Source organism: Gallus gallus, chromosome 2 (assembly GCF_016699485.2).
Source record: "Gallus gallus isolate bGalGal1 chromosome 2, bGalGal1.mat.broiler.GRCg7b, whole genome shotgun sequence".
Taxonomy (NCBI): domain Eukaryota; kingdom Metazoa; phylum Chordata; class Aves; order Galliformes; family Phasianidae; genus Gallus; species Gallus gallus.
In genome coordinates, this window is record NC_052533.1 from 139,918,240 (window position 1) to 139,941,663 (window position 23,424).

Sequence of the window (23,424 nt, forward strand, 5' to 3'; positions counted from 1 at the left end):
GATCTCAGCTCTTCATCTGTGGTCAGCTGGGATTTGGCCATCTGCCTGCAGCTTTTGACTTCGGGCTGTTCTGTTTTCCTGCCAGATTAGGTACACCTGCAGGGTCCTATCATCATATTCTCCTCTTACTTGCCCTTCACAGCAATATGTTCTTACGTTGATAGGCAGGAGACCAATTATATGGAAGGACCTGATTGAATTGAGCCACAGGCAGTCTGGGATATATTTAAACAGAATCTGTCCAGAGTATGATTCAAAAGCATGATGGAGATTTGGTCCTTCTTCCATTCCTTTGTTATTTGCAATGCAAAATTGAGAACAGAACTGTTGAGAATGTTTGTGGACACTTGAGATTTTGCCAAACTTTTGTTAGAAAGTTTTAAATTGAATAATAAATAAATAGTTGTCATTGAAAAATGTAATGACTGATTAGTGTGTAAAAAGTCACAGAATTCTTTTTCTTTAAAATTTGAAGTAATGTGGAGTGAGGCATTTCAGAATTATATAGAGAACGGGACTGTACGATAGATGTCTACGTAGTCAAATCAAATTCCCTAACAGACAGGCTGTTCATTACTTCACAAGGTCTTGTTTATATACTGTTGTAAGGCAGAAGCTATTAAAAACTCTGAAACTACAAAACCTGAGTCCTCTTAGTTTCAGGAAGGGGTAGTTCACATTTATTCAGGGAAAAAAAAATAGAAAAAATAAAATCATATCGTGTACTAGATATTGAAAAAAACAAATTGTGCTCTTTCCATATGTTCATGTTCTGCATTCTCTAGTTCTGCTTCTTAAATTTATTCAACTATGAATGAATCTTCTTCAACTGCTTAAGGCTTCTGGAAATTCTTTGGAAAAGCACATAAATTAAGTTAAATTATTGATGATCCATAACACAGCCTGGTTTACCTCAAAAACTGCCTCATGAAATGAAATTGTGACTGTTGCTATTCTTGCCATATCTCATTTCAATCAAGACAGTGATGAACATTTTGTTGGTTTTAACTGGATCTTGACATTTCCTTCTGGCCAGCATTCTTTGATGGGTATTTGAGGCTTTTTTATTTGCATGAAAATATGAGCCAAAATTCTGAAATCTGCTTTTCAACATTTTCTGTAGCTGCCAGAAATTGGAATGCCCTGCAACTCACATGTTGTATGTTCAGACAGTGACAGATCAGCCCTATCTCTGCTAATCAGTTTTGCTTTGCAAGGCCCTATTTACCAACTGAGATATTTAAAATATCTCCAGCATGTTATTTTTTTTTTTTCCCTGGATGACTATATCTCTTACAGTTTCAGGAGTTTGTTCTGTGAGACTTGTTAAGACTTAGTCATTGCTGTTTTCATGCACTTGTAACAGAAATGGGAATTCTGTGCTCTGTGAACTAAATGAGAGTTATAGATGGCCCTTTGATCAGGAGGTGGGACTAGTGATCATTATCGTGAGATCCCATCCAAACTGACCTGTCCTATGATTCTAAGAATGAATTACATAGAAAACTTTTCACTTGAGCCTAACAGAATTTTTTTGACTGATATGAGAAGGTGAACTGAGGTGGCTGCTCTCTTTGGCATGATTCTGGGAGCTGTGTCATCCTTGCAAAAGAGACATCCATTACACATAAAAAGCTAGGTAACAGGGCACACTAAACTACTGAAGGCTTCAAAGAGTACAGCTACATGACTCACAGGATATAACATTTTGCAGATGGACTTCACAAAGCATTGAATTTACAAAGTAAGGCAGATAATATCCCAAGAAGCCACTTTAAAATAGCTTCAGAATGGGTCTACCTTGGAATGAGAGCTGGATCCCAGAGTCAGCAGCACTTGTTACTTCTAGAGAAGTTTCATATCATCAGATTTATCACTAATGTAACTGACTTTCTCTGAGCTCAGGCTGATACTATAGCAATATGAGCAAATTAATTCTCCATTCCCATTGTTTAAGGTCTTCCTGCTCTGAGCAGCAGAAAGGAACCACAATGGATAACAAAACTTATCATCAGAAATCTGCTTTTTTATTTGAAAACAAGCTATTTACACATTCCTATGCTACCTTGACAAGGTAACTTTGATAGCATTTGTTGGCATTTTCAAAGGAAAGAGTTCTTAGGGGTGCACAAGCTGATTAATCATACGTAGTTCAATTTATTTAGGCACCCAACAGTAAAAACAGGGAATGACAGGCTGTCCTGCTGCTCTGTTCCTTCATTGTCAGTGGCTGAAATGGACATGTGGATGTGATGATAGAGCTTGTATCTGATATGCGCTGAACTTGTGAACTAGAACTTTTGAAATGAAGGCAAGCAATATTTTTTTTTGTTTTGTGAAGCACTGTTCTGTCTCACATGAATCTGAGCTCTCTCCAGCATAGGCTGAGCCCTGTGTGTTGTGCAAGAAAGGATCTGTGGAAGGAATCCAGAAATGTATCAATTGTATAATAAATCATGGAATATGAAAGCAGTTTCTGGCTGCTTCAGTGCACAAGTAACTTATTTAACAAGCATTGATCACTACATGATTTTATGTTAATACTCAATTGATGGAGTTACAGACTGGGGTTTCATTCATGTGGAAAGCAGAAAACCTAACAGATCAGTCACGGAGATCATCTAAAATATGGTGTTTTTTTTTTTCTTTCTTTTTTTTTTTTTTCATGATTTGATGCCCATATTAGTAACTTATTATGGATAGTTTCTGGAGTTTAGCCCACATGGCAAACTGGCACTGCTTTTGCAGTCAAAATAATTACTCTTTCAGCTGGTATTTTAGTGGAAAATAATTCAATAAATCATTCGCATTCCATGATTTACCAAATAAATATGGCAGCATAAAGACCTGTTTGAACTTCCATCATTTATGTGAATTGTAGTTGGATTTCCATCATTAAACTATGCAAGTGAGTCCTTGAGTATCCAAGCCTTACACAATCTCTGAAATTTAGGATTAATGACATTTGAGAAGGTGGTGGTGAAGGAAGAAATCTTTAACCCTTGGAAATACATCCTATCACCTATACTGCCATTGTGTCCAAAACTAAAGAGCAGAAGTGTTAGTTAGATAATCCGACTTGACATCCTGTGCAACATAGTCTGGTACATTTTAACCACTTGAATTTGTTTATTTTTCAGTAACTTGCATCCAATGGAAATCTTCCTTCCAGGAAAAAGTTGCCCCTTCTTATGGTAATACTGTTGCCCATTTTTAAATCCAGTGTTGTCTGTCCATACTAATAAGCTCCTACAAACAAATTCTCAGTTATGTTATTTTTTTTTTTTAATATAGTCTAAACAAATCGGCCTAAATAATTTTCTTATTTTAAAAGTACTATTGCTTCATATATTATTTTTATGGCTTTTCCCTGCACCCTTATAAAAATGCTTAACAAACTCTTTAAAGACACAACACAACATCAACATTCATTATTTTCATCTCAGTCTTGATATTGACATATTATTTTCTAAAATTTCCATTTAAAAGGTAGAGATTCCTTTATGGTTATTTCCTTTACTTTTCTTGACAGTCCTTCTCTGCACACTGTCTCCCTTTCATAATTCCCCTCCCTTTTCCTTTACCTCACTTTTTCCCAGAATCTCCTTTGGTACTCTCACTGTGCTTTATGTAGTAATTACTATTCCAACAGCCCAGTACAAAGAAATGAAATGTTCAATGAACAAGCATACTGATCTCTATCTGGAGCATAATGTGATATTTAGAAATTATCTTAGTTAAGAATTACTTTTGTGTTCTGCATCTTTCTCCTATCTATTTTACATTTATTTTAATATATTTGAAGAAGAGATCATATCACTAAATCCAACCTCATTTTACTGTTGAGTCTTGAGCTCATGTTCTATACTTGACTGTCAGCAAATAGTTCTCCTATCTTGAATTTTATCACGTCTCATTCATAAGTCCATCTATCTGACACTCCAACACAGCTTTAGAATTTCACTAATGCAATGCAAATGCTGATGACTGCTTTTTTCTTATAATTTCTCTTCTCCCAGTATATCAATAAAGATAAAATTGAGCCTTTTTTTTTTTTTTTTTTTTTCTTAATAGGTAAGTGCAATTGCAGGTTTAGTTTCCCTCAGTGTTATCTCTGAAACCCCTTCAGCTTAGGTCATAGGTATTAAAATGAAATATAATCATCTCATGACCAAACATTCCTGTACTGTCTTATTTCTATCAACTGTCAGAAGAGACAAGCATTAATACAATATATTTAAGTCCGGAAGATTTGCACAGCATACAAAAAGATGTGGGAACCATCCAAATAAATGGACCTATTATAAAGAGCTTATTATTTTTATTTAGCTTGTACTTCCAATTGTATCCAAAGACAGTTTACAAGAGATTACAACAAGACAATAATAGTTAGGATTCTTTGTCTCCTATGATAGAGCAAAGCTCCCTTTCTTCACAATAAAAATCAGAATTTGTGGAACTTTCCCATGGATGAAAGTCATATTTTTATTGCTCTCGATTATCAAGGGAGCAAAGTACAAGATAGAATGGAATACATAAAGGCTTTTCTTGTATAAGCTTTGTAACAAGAACAGTGATGCATAAAAGATTACAGAGAAAACTATGATCTTGAATTGATTTGTTGAGCTCTGAAAAGCTCTTTACGTCTGTGAAAGGAGAAAATGAGCAGCAAGACATGAGTTTAGAGCCCTTAAGAGTCAAGTTTAGAGCCCTTAAGATCAAGATGCAGAACCTCAATAATGAACTAACTCATTAAATATATGGTATATGAGGCATTTTAAAACACCTAGAAATCTGTTAAGGGTCAATTTGTCCGAGATAACTTGTTTCACAGGTTGTGTAACAAACAGATTTTGCATTCTTGTTACGTTCCTGCTGACGAAACAATTATCAAGAAGGGTTGACGAAAATTCAGTAATGATAGCCTGATACGGTAGATTTGGGGGCAGTTCCTCATCTGCAGTTAGGTACTGATCCTTGTATCAACTACATATTGTCAATAAGGGAATGAGACATTAGAGGACCTAAAGATAAAAATCTGGCCTATTTAATTTAAAGATTCCTTCTGTCCTAATTACACAAAGATCTTAAACTGTTTTAAGAATGAAAAGTTCTAAAAGTATATGGATTTCAATCTGTGATTTTAGTGCCTAAACCCCAATTTAGGTGGGATACTGCTGCATAAATCCTGTTCTGAGGATTCTTTTTGTATGTTTTTTTTCTGTTTGTTTGGTTTTAATGTCTACATCTTAAGCTAGGCCAAGTGCTTCAGCTAAATCATAAATGAGATTTAAGAACTAAGAAAGAGCTTTGCATGTCACCTTTATCAGTTTTATATCACCTTTATCAGTAATCTTTAAATGTTTGGATTTTTCCTGTAATCGTTATCTGCCTTGTAAGAAGCTTTGAATTCCTGTATATAATTTGAATATAATTGTGACACCAAAGGATAATTTCCATATCTTGAGTCATCTCTCTTTTGTTTTGAACATACCAAATTTTCATTTCATGAAAACTTTAGAGACAGATAAGATAATAATAATCTAAATATCTTTTTTTTTTTTTTTTAGGTTTTAGATCAGATCTCCAGTCCTTAGTAGAAATTCAGTTTTTCAAAAAGTTGAGGTTTTTTCTCATTTTAATCATGAGAGAGTTCTATCAATTTCAGTTGCAATTGAGAGACAGTAGAAATTTCCAAGTACTCTGAATTATTTTATCCTATAGAACGACTGATCCTCCCTGGGAACTATATAGATGCACATTAAGATAAGTAAGATAATGCTTCAACAACTGGAAAAGAAAAGCTTGGGAAAAAAAACTCATCAGATGGCCAGAAATTCAAATGCTGTACTTATCAGAACAGTTGGAGGCAATATGAACTGAATTGGCCTGGGATGACCAATATCCTAATGGACTTTGATTTCACAACTCCTTCTGAACTCACCTATCACTTAAGATATTAAAACTAGACTGCTACTTTTTCTGGAGTACCATCTTTGAATCGTTGTTCATAAGAGGACACCAGAGTTTAGGAGACTTACAAATAAGTAATGAGGTTCACAGAAATTTAGAAAAGAAAAATAACTTACAAGGGGTTAATTGCACATGGTATTACCAAGCAAATGCAAATGATTTCATGTGTGTCTCCAAGTATTTTTAACTATGTTTTCCCATCAATCTATTTTCTCTATTTCATAGTTCACTTTCACTGGGTGGACTCCAGAAGCAAAATACTGATTACTTTGTGCAACGTTTATTCTGTGATAATTGAACCAATGTTCTTAAATATCCTTTTTACATAAACATTATCCAGTTACATTTTCCATTAATTTATTTTTGTTAAACTCTCTCTCTATTAAGTTATCTATAATGTAGCTGCAGTACACCATAACACTCTAATGTACATAATGAAACATACTCAGATTAAAGGGAGAAAGTAGTCTGGAAAATAAGCAGGCAGATAGACTGCATGGTAAAACATGCAGGGAAGAGAACACTTTGTTAAGGAGGAGAGCAACTGAAGAAGAACTCAAAAAAGATGAAAGTCAGAAAAATTGACATAGTGGATAAAAGAACTGAGAAAACCTCTTGTGAAGGTTTTCTATGTATCTTCCATTGTCACGGAGATCATTGGACCAACTCCTGAAAAGCATGTAACAACTACCTCTGTGTGCATTGGAGTGACATGCTTTATGGATCTTAACAGTACTCACTTAACACTGCTGTTATTTTTAAGATGAGGTTGAGGCAGAGAAATCTGAATTATTTGTATAATACCTTTAATAAAATCAACAATAATAAAACCAATAAATATATAGCAGTGGAAATACCTTAATTTAGAAATTGGTGATAGGCAAACTAGCATTTAGTATCTCATCCCATAAATACAGTGCTTCTGTATGAGAAATTCTGTTGCTTTCATAGTGATGATCCTGAGGTCTCTGAACCACCCTAGGAATTACTTGTCTAGTAATAACATTCTTAATAGGCAGTACGGGGCATTGTCAGAAGCAATAAAACAAGAAGAAAGAAAATAATATTACCTGATAGTTTTAATCATACTGAGTCCCATTTCAACACAGCAGTGTGCATGGTCCTGGCGAGGTTCTGGAAGCCCAGACACGCAGTAGTAACAGTCTCCCAGGATCTTTATTCTAAGACAATGATGTTCCTAGAGGAAAGTGTTAATGGAGAAAGAAAAGTTAAGTTCTCTTAATTTTAAGATGGATGTGAAACTGGTTAGAAAAAGTACTGAAAAAAAAAAAGGTAATGGATTTTTCCTGCTTGTAATTATTACGAGGGTTGTTCCAAAGTAATGCCTCCAACCTTATTAAATTGTCCTGCAACATCAGAGGCGGATGTTGGTGGTATGGCAGTAGAGGTTGAGCCTTCCCACCAATATCCTGTTACATTTTGTTGCTGTGTGATAGATGGCAGCAGAGGGGCAGTCTGTCAAAAGGATGTCTGACATGGAAGTGCAAATGAAGCAAAGGAGTGTCATTGAGTTCCTCCATGTGGAAAAAAAGGCACCTACTGACACTCATCGACACTTGCTGAACATTTATGGAGGGCAAACAGTGGATGTAAGCACAGTAAGGCTGTGCATGCTGCACTTCAGCAGTGGCAACGGTGAAAATGGCTCACCTTTGATAGAGCAGATTTTTATGAGAGAGGCATGCAGGCTCTTGTTCATCACTGGTAAAAATGTGTACTTAATGGTGGTGATTATGTTGAAAAATAATGTTTTGTAGATGAGAATTTGCTCTGTCAAATAATGTTATTGTTCTCTTTTTATCTGTTGTAGTTTCCACGGAAATATATAGAAGGCATTACTTTCAGAGTGACCTCATGTGATCTTGATTTATTTTCACTTAGACATAAAGTATCTTTACATCTTCAGTAAAAAAGATTGATAGTAATTTTTGTATTATGTTATGAAGAGGTGTCCTTGCTGATGTTGAGAAAGGTTTCATCAGAGTTAGGCTGGAATCTAGGCCAAGGATTCAGAAATGCCAGTTTAGATAATGTAGAACGCAGCCTAGGCTATATTCTTCCAGATCATTCTTTCTGCTGCTTTTTACACTGGGAATAAATGAAAAAACAACCAACTTTTTTTTTTTTTTTCCTCCACTGATAATTCCTTCCCACCTAAAGTCTCCGCTGCCATTCTCAAGGCTGCCCAACAGCTGTAGGAGCTGACTAATTATCTGAATTCTAAAAACACCAAAGTTGTTATATTCTGTCAGGCTTTTTCTGTGGAGAAACTATATTTACTTGGCATCCAGCTAGAATCATCCTTTACCCTAAGAGCCAGTACTGAATTTCATTTCTTAAACACTTATTAACAGTACCCTTATAGACTGAAAGAACACATTGCAGTGTGGTTGGGAAATTATTTTAGAAGATCCTTTTAGTGAACAAAAAAAACTGGATTGCCAAAACTTCTGTAGTTCCCAGATAAGTAGAACAAGTAAGCCTAACATCAGCTGTAAGCATGTCCAAAGTAATCTTCTGGTTTGGCACCCAGGGGTAGCAATCAGTGCAGAAGAACAGAGAGCATAACAATTTGAGACACAACTGCAAGTGCCTGGGGGCAGCAGGTACTACAAGTCAAGTCAAGGAACCATCTCCATGATTGGGAAATCCTTGAAATAATAAATGCATGATTAGTACTCAAGCAGTAAAGGTTCAAATCAGAGGACGTTAAAATAAAGACCAGTCATTATCAGGAAGAAGGATAACAATTTCTAAAACTGCTTCATTAGATGACAGTAAAACACAGCCTGTGATATTTAGTTCAGTTTTTTTCTCCTCTTCCTGTCTGGCAACCTGAGGTGGAGGCTACACTAATCCAAGGAGAATGGGAGTATGCTAGTCCCACTGGGGATGAAACAATTTTAAGAAGAACATAGGAGCAAATGGGAATGCTGACAGTGCCTCAGGGACTGAGTTCTGGCTCAATGAAGGGGAGTCCAGGTTATAATTTCAAGATTTTGCCTAGGAAGAATGAAGCTCTGTACTGAATATCAGATAAGGCTTTAAAAACCTCAAAGTTGCAAAAGAAATCTAAACGTTTGAATCATAGAGTCATAGAATATTCCAAGTTGGAACGGACCTACAAGAATCATCAAGTCCAACTCCTGGCTCTACACAGGACTGCCAAATACTAAAAACGTATTTGTGAGACAGTTGTCCAAACACTCCTAAAACTCCTGCAGTTCAGGGCCATGCCCACTGCCCTGGGGAACGTGCTCCATGCCCATCACCCTCTGGTGAAGAACTTCTGCCTAACCCCAAGCCTCCCCTCCCCTGATGCAGCTCCATGCCGTTCCCTCGGGCCCTGTCGCTGTCACAGACAGCAGAGCTCAGTGCTGCCCTTCCTCCTGTGAGGAGCTGTGGCTGCCATGAGGCCTCCCCTCAGCTCCTCCACTCTGTACTGAGTACACTCAGGAACCTCAGCAGCTCCCCTCCAAACCCTTCACCATCTTTGTAGTCCTCCTTTGAACACTCTGATAGTTTTATGTCCTTCATATGTTGTAGCCCCAAAACTTCATGCAGTGCTTGAGCTGAGACTGCACCAATGTGTTTTTGCTGAAGTCCTTTGAAGTTTTACACGTGCCAAGGAGGGTAAAATCTGCTCTGAGCACTGAGACAAAGTTAGCTGATTGACCCCGAGATCTCCTTAAAGCACCAATAGGAGCTCACGGAAGCCTTGACCATACTGTATACTACAATATAGATATATATATTATATATATATCATTTATCTATAATGTAGCTGTATACACTGTATAGTATATATATTTACTATATGTATACTATATAGCATATATGCTACTATACAGTATGTATACTCTATACTCTATCTGGCTTTAAGGGTGCAATGCCTAGATTTCAATATTTCACAATTAAAATCAAAACTAAAATCAGACTTCTGCACTGAAAAGTTACACATGTAACTCTCATCTTCCTTGTGCCCTTCTCTCCAACCTGTCTACAGGCTCACATAAATGAACATCAAATTACGTTTCATAAGGTTGCATCTGAAATCTCACATGATAAAATCAACTAAAACTTTACTCTCCAATTAGAAAAATAGCAAAGAGATAAAGATATTATAAAGCATGGATTCTATTATTCATTGACTTTGCTAATTGTGCTATTCAATGGATTCCATACTCTACCATTTGCTTTTACATCTATGAAGTATACGGAGCATTTATAACATATAAATTTGATTCAAGTGCAGGAAAGCAAAAGGCATCACTGCAGTGGTATTCAAACCCACCACACATAGATTGCAACTGATAATTCCACAGTCTAATTCAAAATAAAAGGGAAATAATTAGAAACTATTAAAAAGATTTAATTTCTAGGAAAGTAGGATGTCTTAACATATTTTGATATAATAATTACATTTTTACATACAACATTGACCATCATGAACATCAAGACCTGCTAATGAAGGTTTGATGTATGCAATTGTGTGTGCATGTGACAGGAAATCATTTCAGCAGCACATGAATGCATATTTTTTCTTGTCTTGATATATCATCTCTATGATCATTTGCCAAAGCTGAGGAAGATAGCAACTACAGAGAGAAACATTCAAAAAGAGATGACTATATATAGGTGTACATATGTCATCCAACAGCCAAGGCTGCCATCATAGTCAAAGAGAGCCAGGCAATGCAGTCAGTGAAACCTGGAGTGATTCAGCTCGCAGCTATAGCAATTATCTGGGTTTCAATTCAGTTGTTTGCACATAAGCTTATGGTACACTGCAAAGACCCCTGAGTATGTGAAGCATCTATGCAGGACTAACAGACATGACATATGTCCCTGTGAGGTGATGCAAGAACCATGCACCATGCAAGAACCATGAGTCTCTATTGGCAACTGTAACTGTAAAATCAATAAATGACTTAAATAAAAGAAAATGTCTGTAGAGAAATTTTGATGCAGCAGATATTATGCTACAGTGTTAAATCCTTATGCTACTCTAAGGCTGTTATGATTTTTATTTTATTCTAGTTCCCTTCACCTTCCCACAAGTAGTTCCAGAAGTTCTCCTTCAACATATACGTAACAGATGATACTGTACAGACATCCACATCAGCATCCAGTCTTGCACACTTTGCCATACTCAGCCATTAGTGACATTTGCTGATGGTATCAGTTAACTTCTAAGCATGTCACAAATAGAGACTTTCTTTTCTACTTATCTGCAGCTTCTCAATTGATACAAGTGAAATATTAAAGGGCCTGATTCTGCCAAGATCAATTGAAATCAGTAGAAATTTTGCCTGAGGATGATGAGCAGGCTCAAACACAGCTATTAATAGTACTAATTCAAGATGAATTCAGAGGCAATTGATAAAAAATCTTTTTCCAAATCACCTTAATCCACAGCAAAGAAAATATGCAGTTCTTTCACAGACAATTGCCTCATGCACTTGAATGATTTATATTTAAGCTTATTAAATACACCCTCAATGACTGGAAAGTGAACAAAGTAAATTGGCATAAAATGGAGCTGAAGAAATGAATCACTCAAATATCAAGTTACTGAAAGATGCAGTCAGAAACTTCATTAATATTTCTTGCTTCCTTGGGCTAAATTTCTGAAGGAAGGGGGAGGGGAAAATGACTGTGTTTTGTGAGTTGCACTGCATTTTCTATCTGCCTGTGGTGATTTAATCACTTCCCCTACTTTTCAGTAGAATCCCATAGGCTAGTGAACAGCCCATATGGAAGTCCTCATTAGTAATTTTTCTAATTTCAAGCTAAAATTTAGAACACTGCAGATGAGAAATTACCGAGTCTGAACTGAAGAACAAGGAGATTATACTTGCAGATCTTTTTAAATGTGGACAGAGAAAGAGGAAGCAAGAGATTGGTCCTAATATGCAATAGCTCAACTTCTGAAACATTTGACAAATATAAAGGACACCTAGATAAGCTCTTTCTCAGCATGAATGGGATCTAGGCCAAGGCTCTTAAGCAGCAGGCTAGTTGAGATGGGCTGGAGAAAGAGGTCCATCCGAATTCCTTCTATTGCAGCTCTGTTGCTTTTGGAAACAGAGCTGAGACCTTGACAGAGCCAGATGGTAGGAAATTGTCTAGTCCTCCAGAAAAGAGGATCAGAATTTGGGTGATGGTTGCCAGAATTCTTTATTGTTATATAAATGAAAGAAAATATGTGGCAAAGCGCCATCTTGCATCTTCTGCCTGGACCAAGGAATAGTTAAATATTTTTATGCTAGATATCAGCTTAACAGATCATGTTAATGTTATTGTTTATTAATGTTTTTTATTCACCAGGATTAGGCAATTATTGACACTAGTGAGGATGAAAAAAACTTAAACACCATAAAAAAGAACAGACACTTGCTGTGTTACTATTAATTTGTATAATGTTCTAATAAGTAATTAAAGATTATATTTGCATGCTCTTAATCCAGGTAATTCTGTTTATTAATACAGTACCTCAAACACATAAGAATGGAGGGAGTCACATTTATACTTACTGGTCTATACATTTAAACAGATAGTTTTTTTAGGAATTCTAGATTCCAGGATATAGGTATGTGTATTTTAAGTAGATGGCCCTTCCATCAGAGTCTGGGATCTTGATTTCCTCTATCATACAGGGGGAGAGTTTGCCTTCTCATTTAGGACACAGAGGTCAAAAGTCGTGCAGAGCTGCATCAGATTCTGTTCCTCTCTGGAGTTCTTAGGAATCTCTACTGTCAGAACACTAAGCAGGAACCACAATATCTAGGTCTTAGAAGCCACAGTCAAGGAACACTATCAAAAGGACTTTCTTTTTGATAAATCTAATTAGCAATTATTAGATCACTCTAATCATTGTTGTAAAAGCTGTTCAACTTCCTCACTAATTCTTTCCTGCATCTCCTGCCTTTCAAAGGATTGGTCCAAACAACTGGATTAGTCTATCCAATTATGTGTAAGAGAGAAAACTAAATTCACAGACTGGGAGAGAAAGTGCATGAACTAGACACTCACTGGCTACAGTAGCAGCCTAGTTAGCTGACCCTGTTGTTGATACCTAAAGATATTTGCAATGAAACCAATCTTTGACCAAATCAAATTATAAAGGAAGAAAAGAAAATGAAAGCCTAGCTAAACTGAGCATAGGTTATCATCTGCTTGTATTTCTATGTTTAGCTCTCTGCTCTTTGTAAGTAGTACAAATTCAGCAGTGAATTATTTGCTTAATTTAATAAAATCTACTACTGCCTTTAAATTAATTTCATTGTGGAGTTAGATAGAATTCAACTGAAAGACTGTAAAATCTGCTACTAGCCTTTTCAAAGACTGAGCTGATTATATATCATTTTAATAGATTAGTATTTTACGTTCTTTGGTTCTTAGAAGAATAATCTAAATAAAGCTAAAATCTTTAAAAAAAAACACCATTTTTCAGCAAGGACCAGAGCTAGAAAACTTCCCTGGAAACTATAGCATATGATCTGCTCTCATGTCATTCTTGGTCCAGCATTACAAGAGTCCAAAACTCTAATGACTATCTGAGCTCTCACTTGCCATCAGAACATATCACTTTTTACAAAACTTGTCTGTCTTCCAACCTCAATGACTGTATATAATACCAGTGAGGAAAATACAAATGAATGTTGTTCAAAGTGGTCATGGGTTCTTCCACAAGCTTCCAAATACAGTTGGCTTCATGTCCCTTTGCAAATAAGCTCTGCTTAACTCACATGTGCTAGTCGGTCAAATCTTGCGAAGAGTTCATTCAGCATTCGGACCAGTTCCTGGGCTGATAGAGTCGTGGAGAGGTTTGTGAATCCTTTAACGTCTGCAAAAAGAATGCTGGAAAAAAAAAAAAGAAAAAAAAGAAGAGAGAGAGAGAGAGAAGAGACATTATTATTGCAGTATTTTTGTAACTCCATGTGATAAATTCCTATCTAGTACACTGTATGTGCTTTGCATGCTGTACGTTTAAGAGATGACTGGCAGAGGTGTGTTCTGAGAACAGTAACTTACAGGTAAGGGACTATTTTAAATTCATGCTATCTTTGCTCCAGACTTTTGGAGATTCCAAAGTATCAAATAAAAATGCTGAAGGGATTAAGGAACAATCACCAAGCATAAAAGAGGGTTATAAAATTTTGGGATTTCAGATCATTCAGGAAGGTACTGTTAAGTCCCAATAAGCACTGTTGTCTCTGTTTATTGGTGAGAAGATTGTGGCATAGTAGACCCATAGTATAGAAGGTGGTTTAATAATACAGACTTAATACTCAGCTGCCTGTTAATAGCTGTCTGTTCATTATGGGTGAGTTTATATTAAAAAAAAGCAACCAACCAACCAAACAAAAAAAGCCTATTAACAGTGTGTTTGACTTCAAGTATTTCTTTCTCCTAGTGTGATCTTCAGGTTTTGCTCAGCTATAAGCCATACAGGACTCAAATCCTATGACAAAAGACAGATTTATAGCAGACTTCACACTCTTCAGACTAAAGTTAGCTTTATTGTATCTAATTGTAGGGACCTGATTGAAGTGTCTCAGAAGTGCAATATACTCTGTTGAAGATATAAATAGTAATTTGAGAGATTCCTTGAGTGTGACCATACGTTGAATACAGGTACAACAAAATTGATTCTTAAAGTTATGGCAGGATTTTAGTCAACAAACTAGTTCTGAACAGACGTACTTCAGCAGACATTGAATTTTCTAGAGGTGCAGCTTTGGCTGTTAACAATTTCTACAATGAGATCTTGTAAATACAAAAGAAACATATACTTGCAAAATGTCTGTGGTATGTGAGGTATCACTCAGACCAAGGCATGTATTAACTTAGTACTAAACTGAAGAAAAGAATAAGCATGGTATAGACTACTTTAAAAACATAGGAATTAAAAAAAAAAAAAAAGTATCATGCTGATATAGACTGGAACTAACTTGTATAAGTATCATTAGCACTTGAAAGTCAATTAGTAACTGATCTTACAATTGGAGCAGCTGAAGCTCTTTTATCTGTATTGAATGAGATCACAATTTGACAGTGCCCAGGAACCACTAGTGTAACCAATAATAAGCATAAGAATTATCAGGTGGACAATAAAATATGGCAAATGATAATTCAAGTCATCTTCAGATGTATGGGCCGGTAAGAGTTTGAGTGAGGATTAAGTAAAAAGCTGATTTAATCAAAAACTATGTATGAGCTACTGCAAAACCACGGAATTGCGTAGTATTTCAATATTGTGTTTATTGAACTGTTCCAGACAAAGTTTTATTTAGATTTCAATAAAAGGCAGAGTTCATGGTTTTCTATCAAATCATGGTCAAGGTTGTTTATTTTTAACCTGTTTCAGTGGTGGCTACATATGTTCAGGTTCTAAACAAACATGCAGTAATTTTCTAACTTATGGATAGATAAATCAACAAAATGGAAATTCTCAAGCAAGGCATACATAGCAGCAGTCAAGTTGTTAACTATTAAAAAGAGGCTCCTTCACCCACCTGACATTCTCATAGCGATGAATGTAGATCTTATGAAACTGGTGTTGTAAATGTTCATCTTCTACATTGGTCATATCGTTTATCATTTCCAGAACTACAAACCGTGGCAAGACAGAGAGCACCAGCCGTTCCTAAAGCAAAGAGGAAACCCAAGTGTTAGACTCATAAGTATCAACTGAATTAATACTTCAGAGGAAATGACTGAGCTGTGTTAATAGAGCAGCTGGGTAACTGGAAATTTAAAATGCATTTCTCCCCTCTAAAAATTTGCAAAAATTCACATTACCAATCTGAGTCTAGAACAAGAACTCTTCTCTCTTCCCTTTCCCCAAAAATCTTCCCTTGAATGTTTTAATTTTAGCCACTGGCTATTTAAATATTCGTCCTAATTATTACGACCATTACAAGCTTCTCAACAAACATCTGTTACAGAGACACCAATCACTTCATTTTAGGCAGTGGTAACTTGATTAACAGATACAGGCTAACGGAATTTGTTGTCTTCAGCAGCAAGTAAGATGAGATTATCACTGTTTATTTACCAGAGCACCCAGACAGAGTGTTTAGCATTCATAAACTGTATAATTACTAAAAAGCTGAAGATCAATCTGTAGCAAGATATACGTAGTGGGACCTGGCAATTATTCACCCAATGAAAAGAACTGCATTTACACAAAGCTTAATTATATTGTCAGAGTTGAAAGATAGGGATAATATAAACTAACACACACATTAAAAATTCTTTATGAGACAGATTTAGTAGATCTATGTTAATTGGGTTACAACGATTAAAAGAGAATGAAACAGCCACAACAGTCACCTTCAACAATGCGGCATTGAGTGCATGTCAGACTAAGATACGTTTAGTGGCTGGAGCATCCAGAGAAGCATCTAGTGCTATCAACAGAATTTGTTTTATATTCAGGACCCATCCATTTCACCAGAGAAATCTTCATTCAGTACAAAGGGATCACTGACACTGGCTCTCATGGGGGACTTCAACCACTTTAATATTTGCTGGTAAATCAACACTGCCACACATACACAGTCCAGGAGATTTGTGCAAAGCATTGAAGATAACTCTGATCAAAGAATCATAGAATCACTAAGGCTGGAAAAGACCTCTAAGATGATGTAGTCCAACTGTCCACTCACCACCCATACTGCCCACTGAGTCATGTTCCTTAGTACCACATCTACATGTTTCTTGAATACCTCCAGGGACAGTGACTCCACCACTTCCCTGGACAGCCTGTTTCAGTGCCTGACCACTCTTTCAGAGAAGTTTTTCCTAATATCTAACTTGAAACTCCTCTGCTGCAACTTGAGGACATTCCCTCCTGTTCTATCGCTAGTTACACAGGAGAAGAGGCTGATTGCCCACCTCACCCTAACATCCTTTCAGGGAGCTGTAGAGAGTGATAAGGTCTCCCCTGAGCCTCCCCTTCTCCAGACTAAACAATCCCAGTTCCCTCAGCCATTCCTCAAAAGACTAGTGCCCCAGTCCCCTCTCCAGCTTTGTTGCCCTTCTGTGGACATGCTCTAAGGCCTTGATGTCTTTTTTGTAGTGAGGGGTATAAAACTGCACATAATAATGACGGTGTGGCCTCAGCAGAGCTGAGTACAGGGAGATGATCACTGGCAATGCTGTTTTTGATAGAATCCGGGATGCCAATGGCCTTCTTGGCCACCTGGGCACACATATTTAGCTGAGCATTGACAAACATGTCCAGGTCCTTTTCCTCTGCTCAGTCTTCCAGCCACTCTGCCCTAAGCCTATAGTGTTGTCTGGGGCTGCTGTGGACAAAGTACAGAACAGAGAATGTGGTCTTGTTGAATTTCATCCCACTGGCCTCAGTCCAGCCTGTCCAGATCAAATGTCCAGATGCAGGAGGTGGAGGAGCCAATGAGTAGAGGTGTGCTGCTGTTCTTTCAAATTTGTTCTTACAAATAAGGAAAGACTAGTTGGGAATATGAAAGTTGGGGGCATCCTTGGGTGTAGTAATCATGAGATAGTGGAGTTCAAGATCTTACATGGGAAAAAAAAAAAAAAAAAAGGTAGTATGTAGGATTGTAACAATACACCTCAGAATAGCCAACTTTCACCTGTTCAAGGACCTACTTGGAGGTATCCCATAGGTTACTGTATTGGAAAGTAAGGGGGCACAAGAGAATTGGTTAACATTCAAGCATCATTTCTTCCAAACTCAATATTGATGCATTGTGAAGAGTAAGAAATCAGGAAAAGTGGCAGAAGATCTACCTGGATAAGCAAGGAGCTCATAGAAAAACTCAAATGGAAGAAGAGTCTACAAAATGTGGAAAAGGGGTCTGACCACTTGGGAGGAATATAAAAACACTCTCAGGCCTGCAGCTAGTGGTGTTCCCAGGGGTTTGTACAGAATTCAGTGTTGTCCACCCTCAGTGAATTTACTAATGACATGAAGCTGAGAGGAGTGGCTGACACACCAGAGGGCTGTGCTGACATTCAGTGAAACCTGGACAGGTTGGAGATTTGGGCAGAGAGGAACCTGATGAGGTTCAGTAAGAGCAAATGTAGAGTCCTCATCTGGGGAGGAATAACTGCATGTACCAGTATCCCTTAGGGGCTGATCTGCTGGAGAGGAGGTCTGCAGAGGAGGACTTAGGGGTCCCAGCTGACATGTTGGTCATAATAAAGTGCCTTGTGACCAAGATGGCCAATGATATCCTGGGATGTGTTAAAAGCAGAGTGGTCAGCAGATTGAGGGAGGTGATCCTCCCCTCTACTCTGCCCTGGTGAGGCCACATCTGGAGTATCGTGTCCAGTTCTGGGCTCCTTGGCTCATGACAGAGAAGTTCTAGAAAGAGCCTAGCGAAGGACCACAAAGATGATCAGGTGCCTGAAGCATCTCCTGTATGAGCAAAGGCCTGAAGAAGACTGAGAGGGGTTTTTATTAAAAATTATAAACATCAAATGGGTGGGAGTCAAGTGAATGGGGTCAGGCTCTTTTCAGTGGTGCCCAGTGATAGAACAAGGGATGCTTCCTTGAAATTCTCACTTCCTGTGACAGTCTATAAATATTTAATTGTGCAGGTTCAGTCATTCACCTGGTTTTAGGTTGTTTTCAAGCTAGTCCATTAGCTCCAACCAGTTAATTGTCTTATCTATACAGACGAGGTATACAGGGAGCTGGTGGATCACTCAGTCAACTGTTCTCTTAAGTCTAAATGGTGATCAAACATCTCTGGTACTAGATCACAGTTATGAGAATCAAGTCTGTTATTTATTTATACTTGTAACTGGAGTTTTTTTAACTTTTTCCACATTAATAGTCTATTACTGTACATCAGTTTATTATTAATACATGTATACAGTATATCTGTATATTAGTGCACATATACATTTATTATTAGCATTTATACATATAAAAATGCTGTACTCCAGCCACAATCATAATGTAAATACTAACCATAGATAGGTAGGGGCAGGAAAGCCTTCAAAAGACTATTGAGTTGTTTCATCAAAGCATTAAATCATCCCCTGAGAGATTTCTCATTGTCCTTGTTTCAGCAGCTCACCAGTTTGAAAGTTCTGGCAAATTTTGCAAGTATTCCACCCAAATCTGCTTGTCTGCAAATTAAGCTGATCCGCTTTTATCCTTCTGAAGTGGGCATGGATAACCATTGATTGCCTTCTTCCCTGCAACAACTTTTCTGTGATAAAATACCAGTATTGTGTCTCTTGCCCTCAATCTTTCTTTTCTAGAATAACTAGACTTGTCCAGTACTGGAATATATCACTCTAAATCACTCTGGGGCAAAACTAGCAGTTTCTCACTGATGTAGCTCCAGATAATTAACCATCTTTTTCTTTATGAGACTGCAATGACTGGAATTTTACTGAACATAATGACAGTTTTGTAAGCTTCTTATCACCAAATTTCAGATGACATTTTGGGCAATAGGTTAGGAAAAAAAAAAAAACAACAGAAAATTTAATGTGAATTTTCAAATCAGGCACATATGGAAACAGTTAAGAGGAAGAAGACACCAGTGAATTAAGATCTCCCAGGAAATTCCTTTGAGAAAAATACAGTGCATTGTGAATCTCTTCTTGCCTTGCAGTATAGTGCTATTACTGTAGAGAAAGTATTTGTATGGTGCCAAGCCATATGGGGGACAGATGTGGTTTCCAGAGCAACTCTTCCCATTCATATGTAATAAGGAGAAGGGTGCTACTTCATTAACCCTTTCTCCATCCCACTCAACTCATTAACCATGTTTTGTAAGTTTGGGAACTGAGATCAGCAATTTTAGAGTATCTTTACTGAAAGTATGAATATGAAATAAAGTAGATAAAACAATGCCATATAAATATTTAATAAGAAAAGTTTGATTCCAAGCAATCACCTTATAAATTGTAAGGTATTAAGAAGTTCTAATAGATTGCAACATTGTTGAGCTAATCTTAGACTCTTAAACTGTGATGAAATAAACATTTCATTATCACAATTATCAAGAAATTCCTAACTGGAAGGAGCTATACAGTAGGACATAATTTCAATTACATAGGAGTCCAGATACAGGAAATCTGATCACTATTATAAAGCCAAAGTACCACAATCATTATAAGTAGATGTGTTTTGTTTATAACCTTTTCTATACAAGTATGACACTGCATGAATCTCTGATTTTTATTTATTTATTTTTCTTTAGTCAGCTAAGTCATCTGTTCCATCCTGACAGGTGAAAAATTCATTCTTGCCAACACTTCTTAGCCATTCAATTTTCGCTGATTCTTACTGCCTTAACTTGGGCTGAAGGGCCTGAATTACACATCATTCTATATTGTCAATATTGATATTATTTTATTGATATTGATAAATATTAATTTATTGACATTAAAATTTCGACTCATTTTCTATTTTTTTCTATGCATATATTTTACTTGTCTTTAAGTTAGGAGCAATCTTTTGTTCTGCTTGTACCTCACCTTGCAGAATTCAGAAGAGTTTTGATCTCCTAGAGGTCTACTTTGGTGACCTTCTGGAGAAACTTGAGGATAAATGGAAATTTTGAATTGGTTTAGAATTAGTTAATTCTCCAAACAGTTCTGAAATGCACAATGCACATCCTTATTAAGAACTTTAGGTAAGTACAAGTGAAAATGCACTTCACAGACACTGCAACATTTTGACATCCTAAATCTTACAAAAGAGGTTTTTTTATTTTTTTCATTCTGAGCTTTCAGTCTCTCTTATCACAAATATGGTATCTTGATATTTAGCTGGACACTATTCAGCTAAACTGACTACAGTTTCTTGTCCCCACGATTGTCTTAGCAGACTCCAGTGAAATCAAATCTGAGGATGAAAACTGGGCCACTTTTGCAAATACCAGTCCAGCATCCAGGAGTCCTGGCTTCCGTTCCTCCGAGTGTTACCAGTTTTCTTGTGGAAGCTCAAATGCTTTATGCCAGAGAAACCAATGCTACAAAACACTGTGAGGCAATTTGATGTTAGGAGGATATAACCCAAACTAATCTTATCTAGGTTGTGAGGAGTATCTCTTTTTGAAGGACAAGAATCTTCAGAGAGAATAAGATAGAGCTTTGAAGGACTGTAGGTGGAATGAGGGTGAAAGACAAAATACTTATGAAGAGGTTCCTTCTGATGCCAGCAGAATTACATGCGATAAATGAAATGTATCATAAGATGAAACAGATAAGAAAAAATTAAGGAACCTCTCCCCAGAATTTTTAGGACGCAGTATAGTTTCTAACCTTTATCTTTTGCAATGAAAATCATGTAGAATTTCCACTCTCTGTAGTTTTAGAAGTTAGTAAAAAAGTCCTTAGCCACAATGAAAGCACAGTGTGGATAAACACCTTCGTTTGTCTGGATGGCAGCCCCAGCTGAGGTGAACTGTATGTTTACTTAAGAAGGCAAAGTACACACAGCTAATAGCTTCTGCTGGAGCAGAAGTGCATAACGTGTTGCTCAGAGGCAGCAGCTTTCTCCTGGGCAACTGTCTGCATAGCGTGCTAACACACAAGATGAGAGAATGAGGACTCTTCAAGTCTTTCCTCTACCTGCTCCAAAAAACTTCGCTGAACCAGGGCTTTGTTCAGGAAGGAGAAAAAAAAAAAAACGTGATGAGAGGTAGTGAGCAAACATGCAGTGAGCTCACCATTTATTGTGGCAAACTCTCTTTTTTTTCTGGTAAAAAGCACAACTCAGACCCTCCATTTCTCCATATGCCTGTACAGATTGTGCTAATTTTAGCACAGCTATATTGTTTTGACTTTTTCTGCCCTTCACACCTGGGAATTCTGCTATCTTCCCCTCTACTTCTGATGTGTAAAAACTGCATGTGTTCCTTGTGACAGCAATAAGTACACCAGTCCCCCAGGAGGTCCTTCCCACTCCTGCAAGGCTAGGTTTTCACAGAAATGTTTGGCCCTTGGGTAGTTCCACTTTCTGGCAAATATCCCATGTACACTTAAGATGGTGTGTTGGGACTGGTTGCTGATTGATCTTCAAAGAAGCAGAAATAGTTCTAATTTTTTGTAACCGTCAGCTTCCTATAACAGAAAGTACTTTTGCTATAAATTCTCTTATTCCTTCACTATTATGATACATTGCTCAATATGGCTATCTAATAAATCTACCCTTTGAATAAATCTGATCAGTCTTCCAGGGAGCCACATGATTAAGGTATTCAAGGAGTTCTTCTGTAGATACTTTAATAATAGCACAAAATATTGCCAGTGTGAAAAGAAATATGTCATTTCCTACCTTATGCTTGTAGGAAGACAAATAAGAATACAGATTCAAAAAGAAAAGAAGATTAAAGTAAGAAAGCAAACAGAAAATCTGGTTATTATTGAATTGCTCATGAAATCTGTACTAACAGAACATTAAAAAAGGCAATTTCTTCACAGATGTGGGGCAGAAAATGAGGAACAAGTTTCTCTTCACATCACGAAAAGAATATATTCCTTGTTTACATTCACTTAAGAGTGTTATCAATCTATAGCTCCATAAAATTTATTTAAAATAAAGGAGAGTTCATTTGACACATGTTCTCTAAGCCAAGGAAAATAAGTCCAGCACATTTGATACTTTAACCTTCATGCAACTCATTAAGGTAAGCTAAATGGTTTTGGCTGCACATAAGATCTGGCGGTGACCCATAAAAACAGAGGTTAATTAGTATGCTTCTGCTTCTGTCCTTCTCTATTAATACTGCATCATATGAAGAGCTCTTGTCAGGATGTCAATTGAAGGCATACATACACCTAATGTCACTGCTCTGTATTACCTCTGTCACACTGGAAATATACTGAAATAATAATACCACTTATAATAACGTGTAAATGGCTCTGTGTGCATGTGTGAATTTATATATAAATCTTTATGAAGCAGTCCAGCCATAAGTCAAGTCTTGGGTATTGAAACATCGAAAAGAAAGCAATTTCTTCCCTCTTCAGGCATCAAACATCCTTTGCTGTTGTAAGCTGCTATTACACAACACCAAACTGACACACTGATGGGGATACTGAATCAGCTGTCTTCCAAAAATCTCTGTTATCCAAGTCTGTCAAGTCACCATCCCCTTCACATAATGATCTTTGTGATATAACTCCTCTTAAAACTAGCTAAATTTGCACATATTGTGATGGAGAACAGTGCAATTGTGTGGAGGTTATATAAACCAAAACAAAACAAAAGCGGTCACAGACCACAGAAAAGAAAACTGCAAAAAATGTGATCGTTTTCTGTACCATACGACTTACATGACTTAAAAGTCCTCATATTTCTAGTCTTGTCCAGTATCAACTAGAAGACATCTTCAGAGGGAAGGAAATATATAAATAAAAAAAAATTCTCTGATTCAGAGAAAGACCTAATAAGGAAGTGTCATG

The 23,424-nt window shown here is 36.9% G+C and overlaps 1 protein-coding gene across 2 annotated transcripts in view; it reads right to left on the reverse strand.

The window, feature by feature from the left end:
- Window positions 1-23,424, reverse strand: part of ADCY8 (adenylate cyclase 8) — a 119,100-nt gene that overhangs the window by 49,922 nt on the left and 45,754 nt on the right. For both annotated transcript variants that reach the window (XM_004940042.5, XM_418437.8), the window contains exons 3-5: window positions 15,516-15,646; window positions 13,746-13,857; window positions 7,044-7,171 (exon numbers count right to left, since the gene is read on the reverse strand). In XM_004940042.5, coding sequence (XP_004940099.1) covers window positions 7,044-7,171; window positions 13,746-13,857; window positions 15,516-15,646 — 371 coding nt within the window. The remainder of the gene's footprint in view (window positions 1-7,043; window positions 7,172-13,745; window positions 13,858-15,515; window positions 15,647-23,424) is intronic.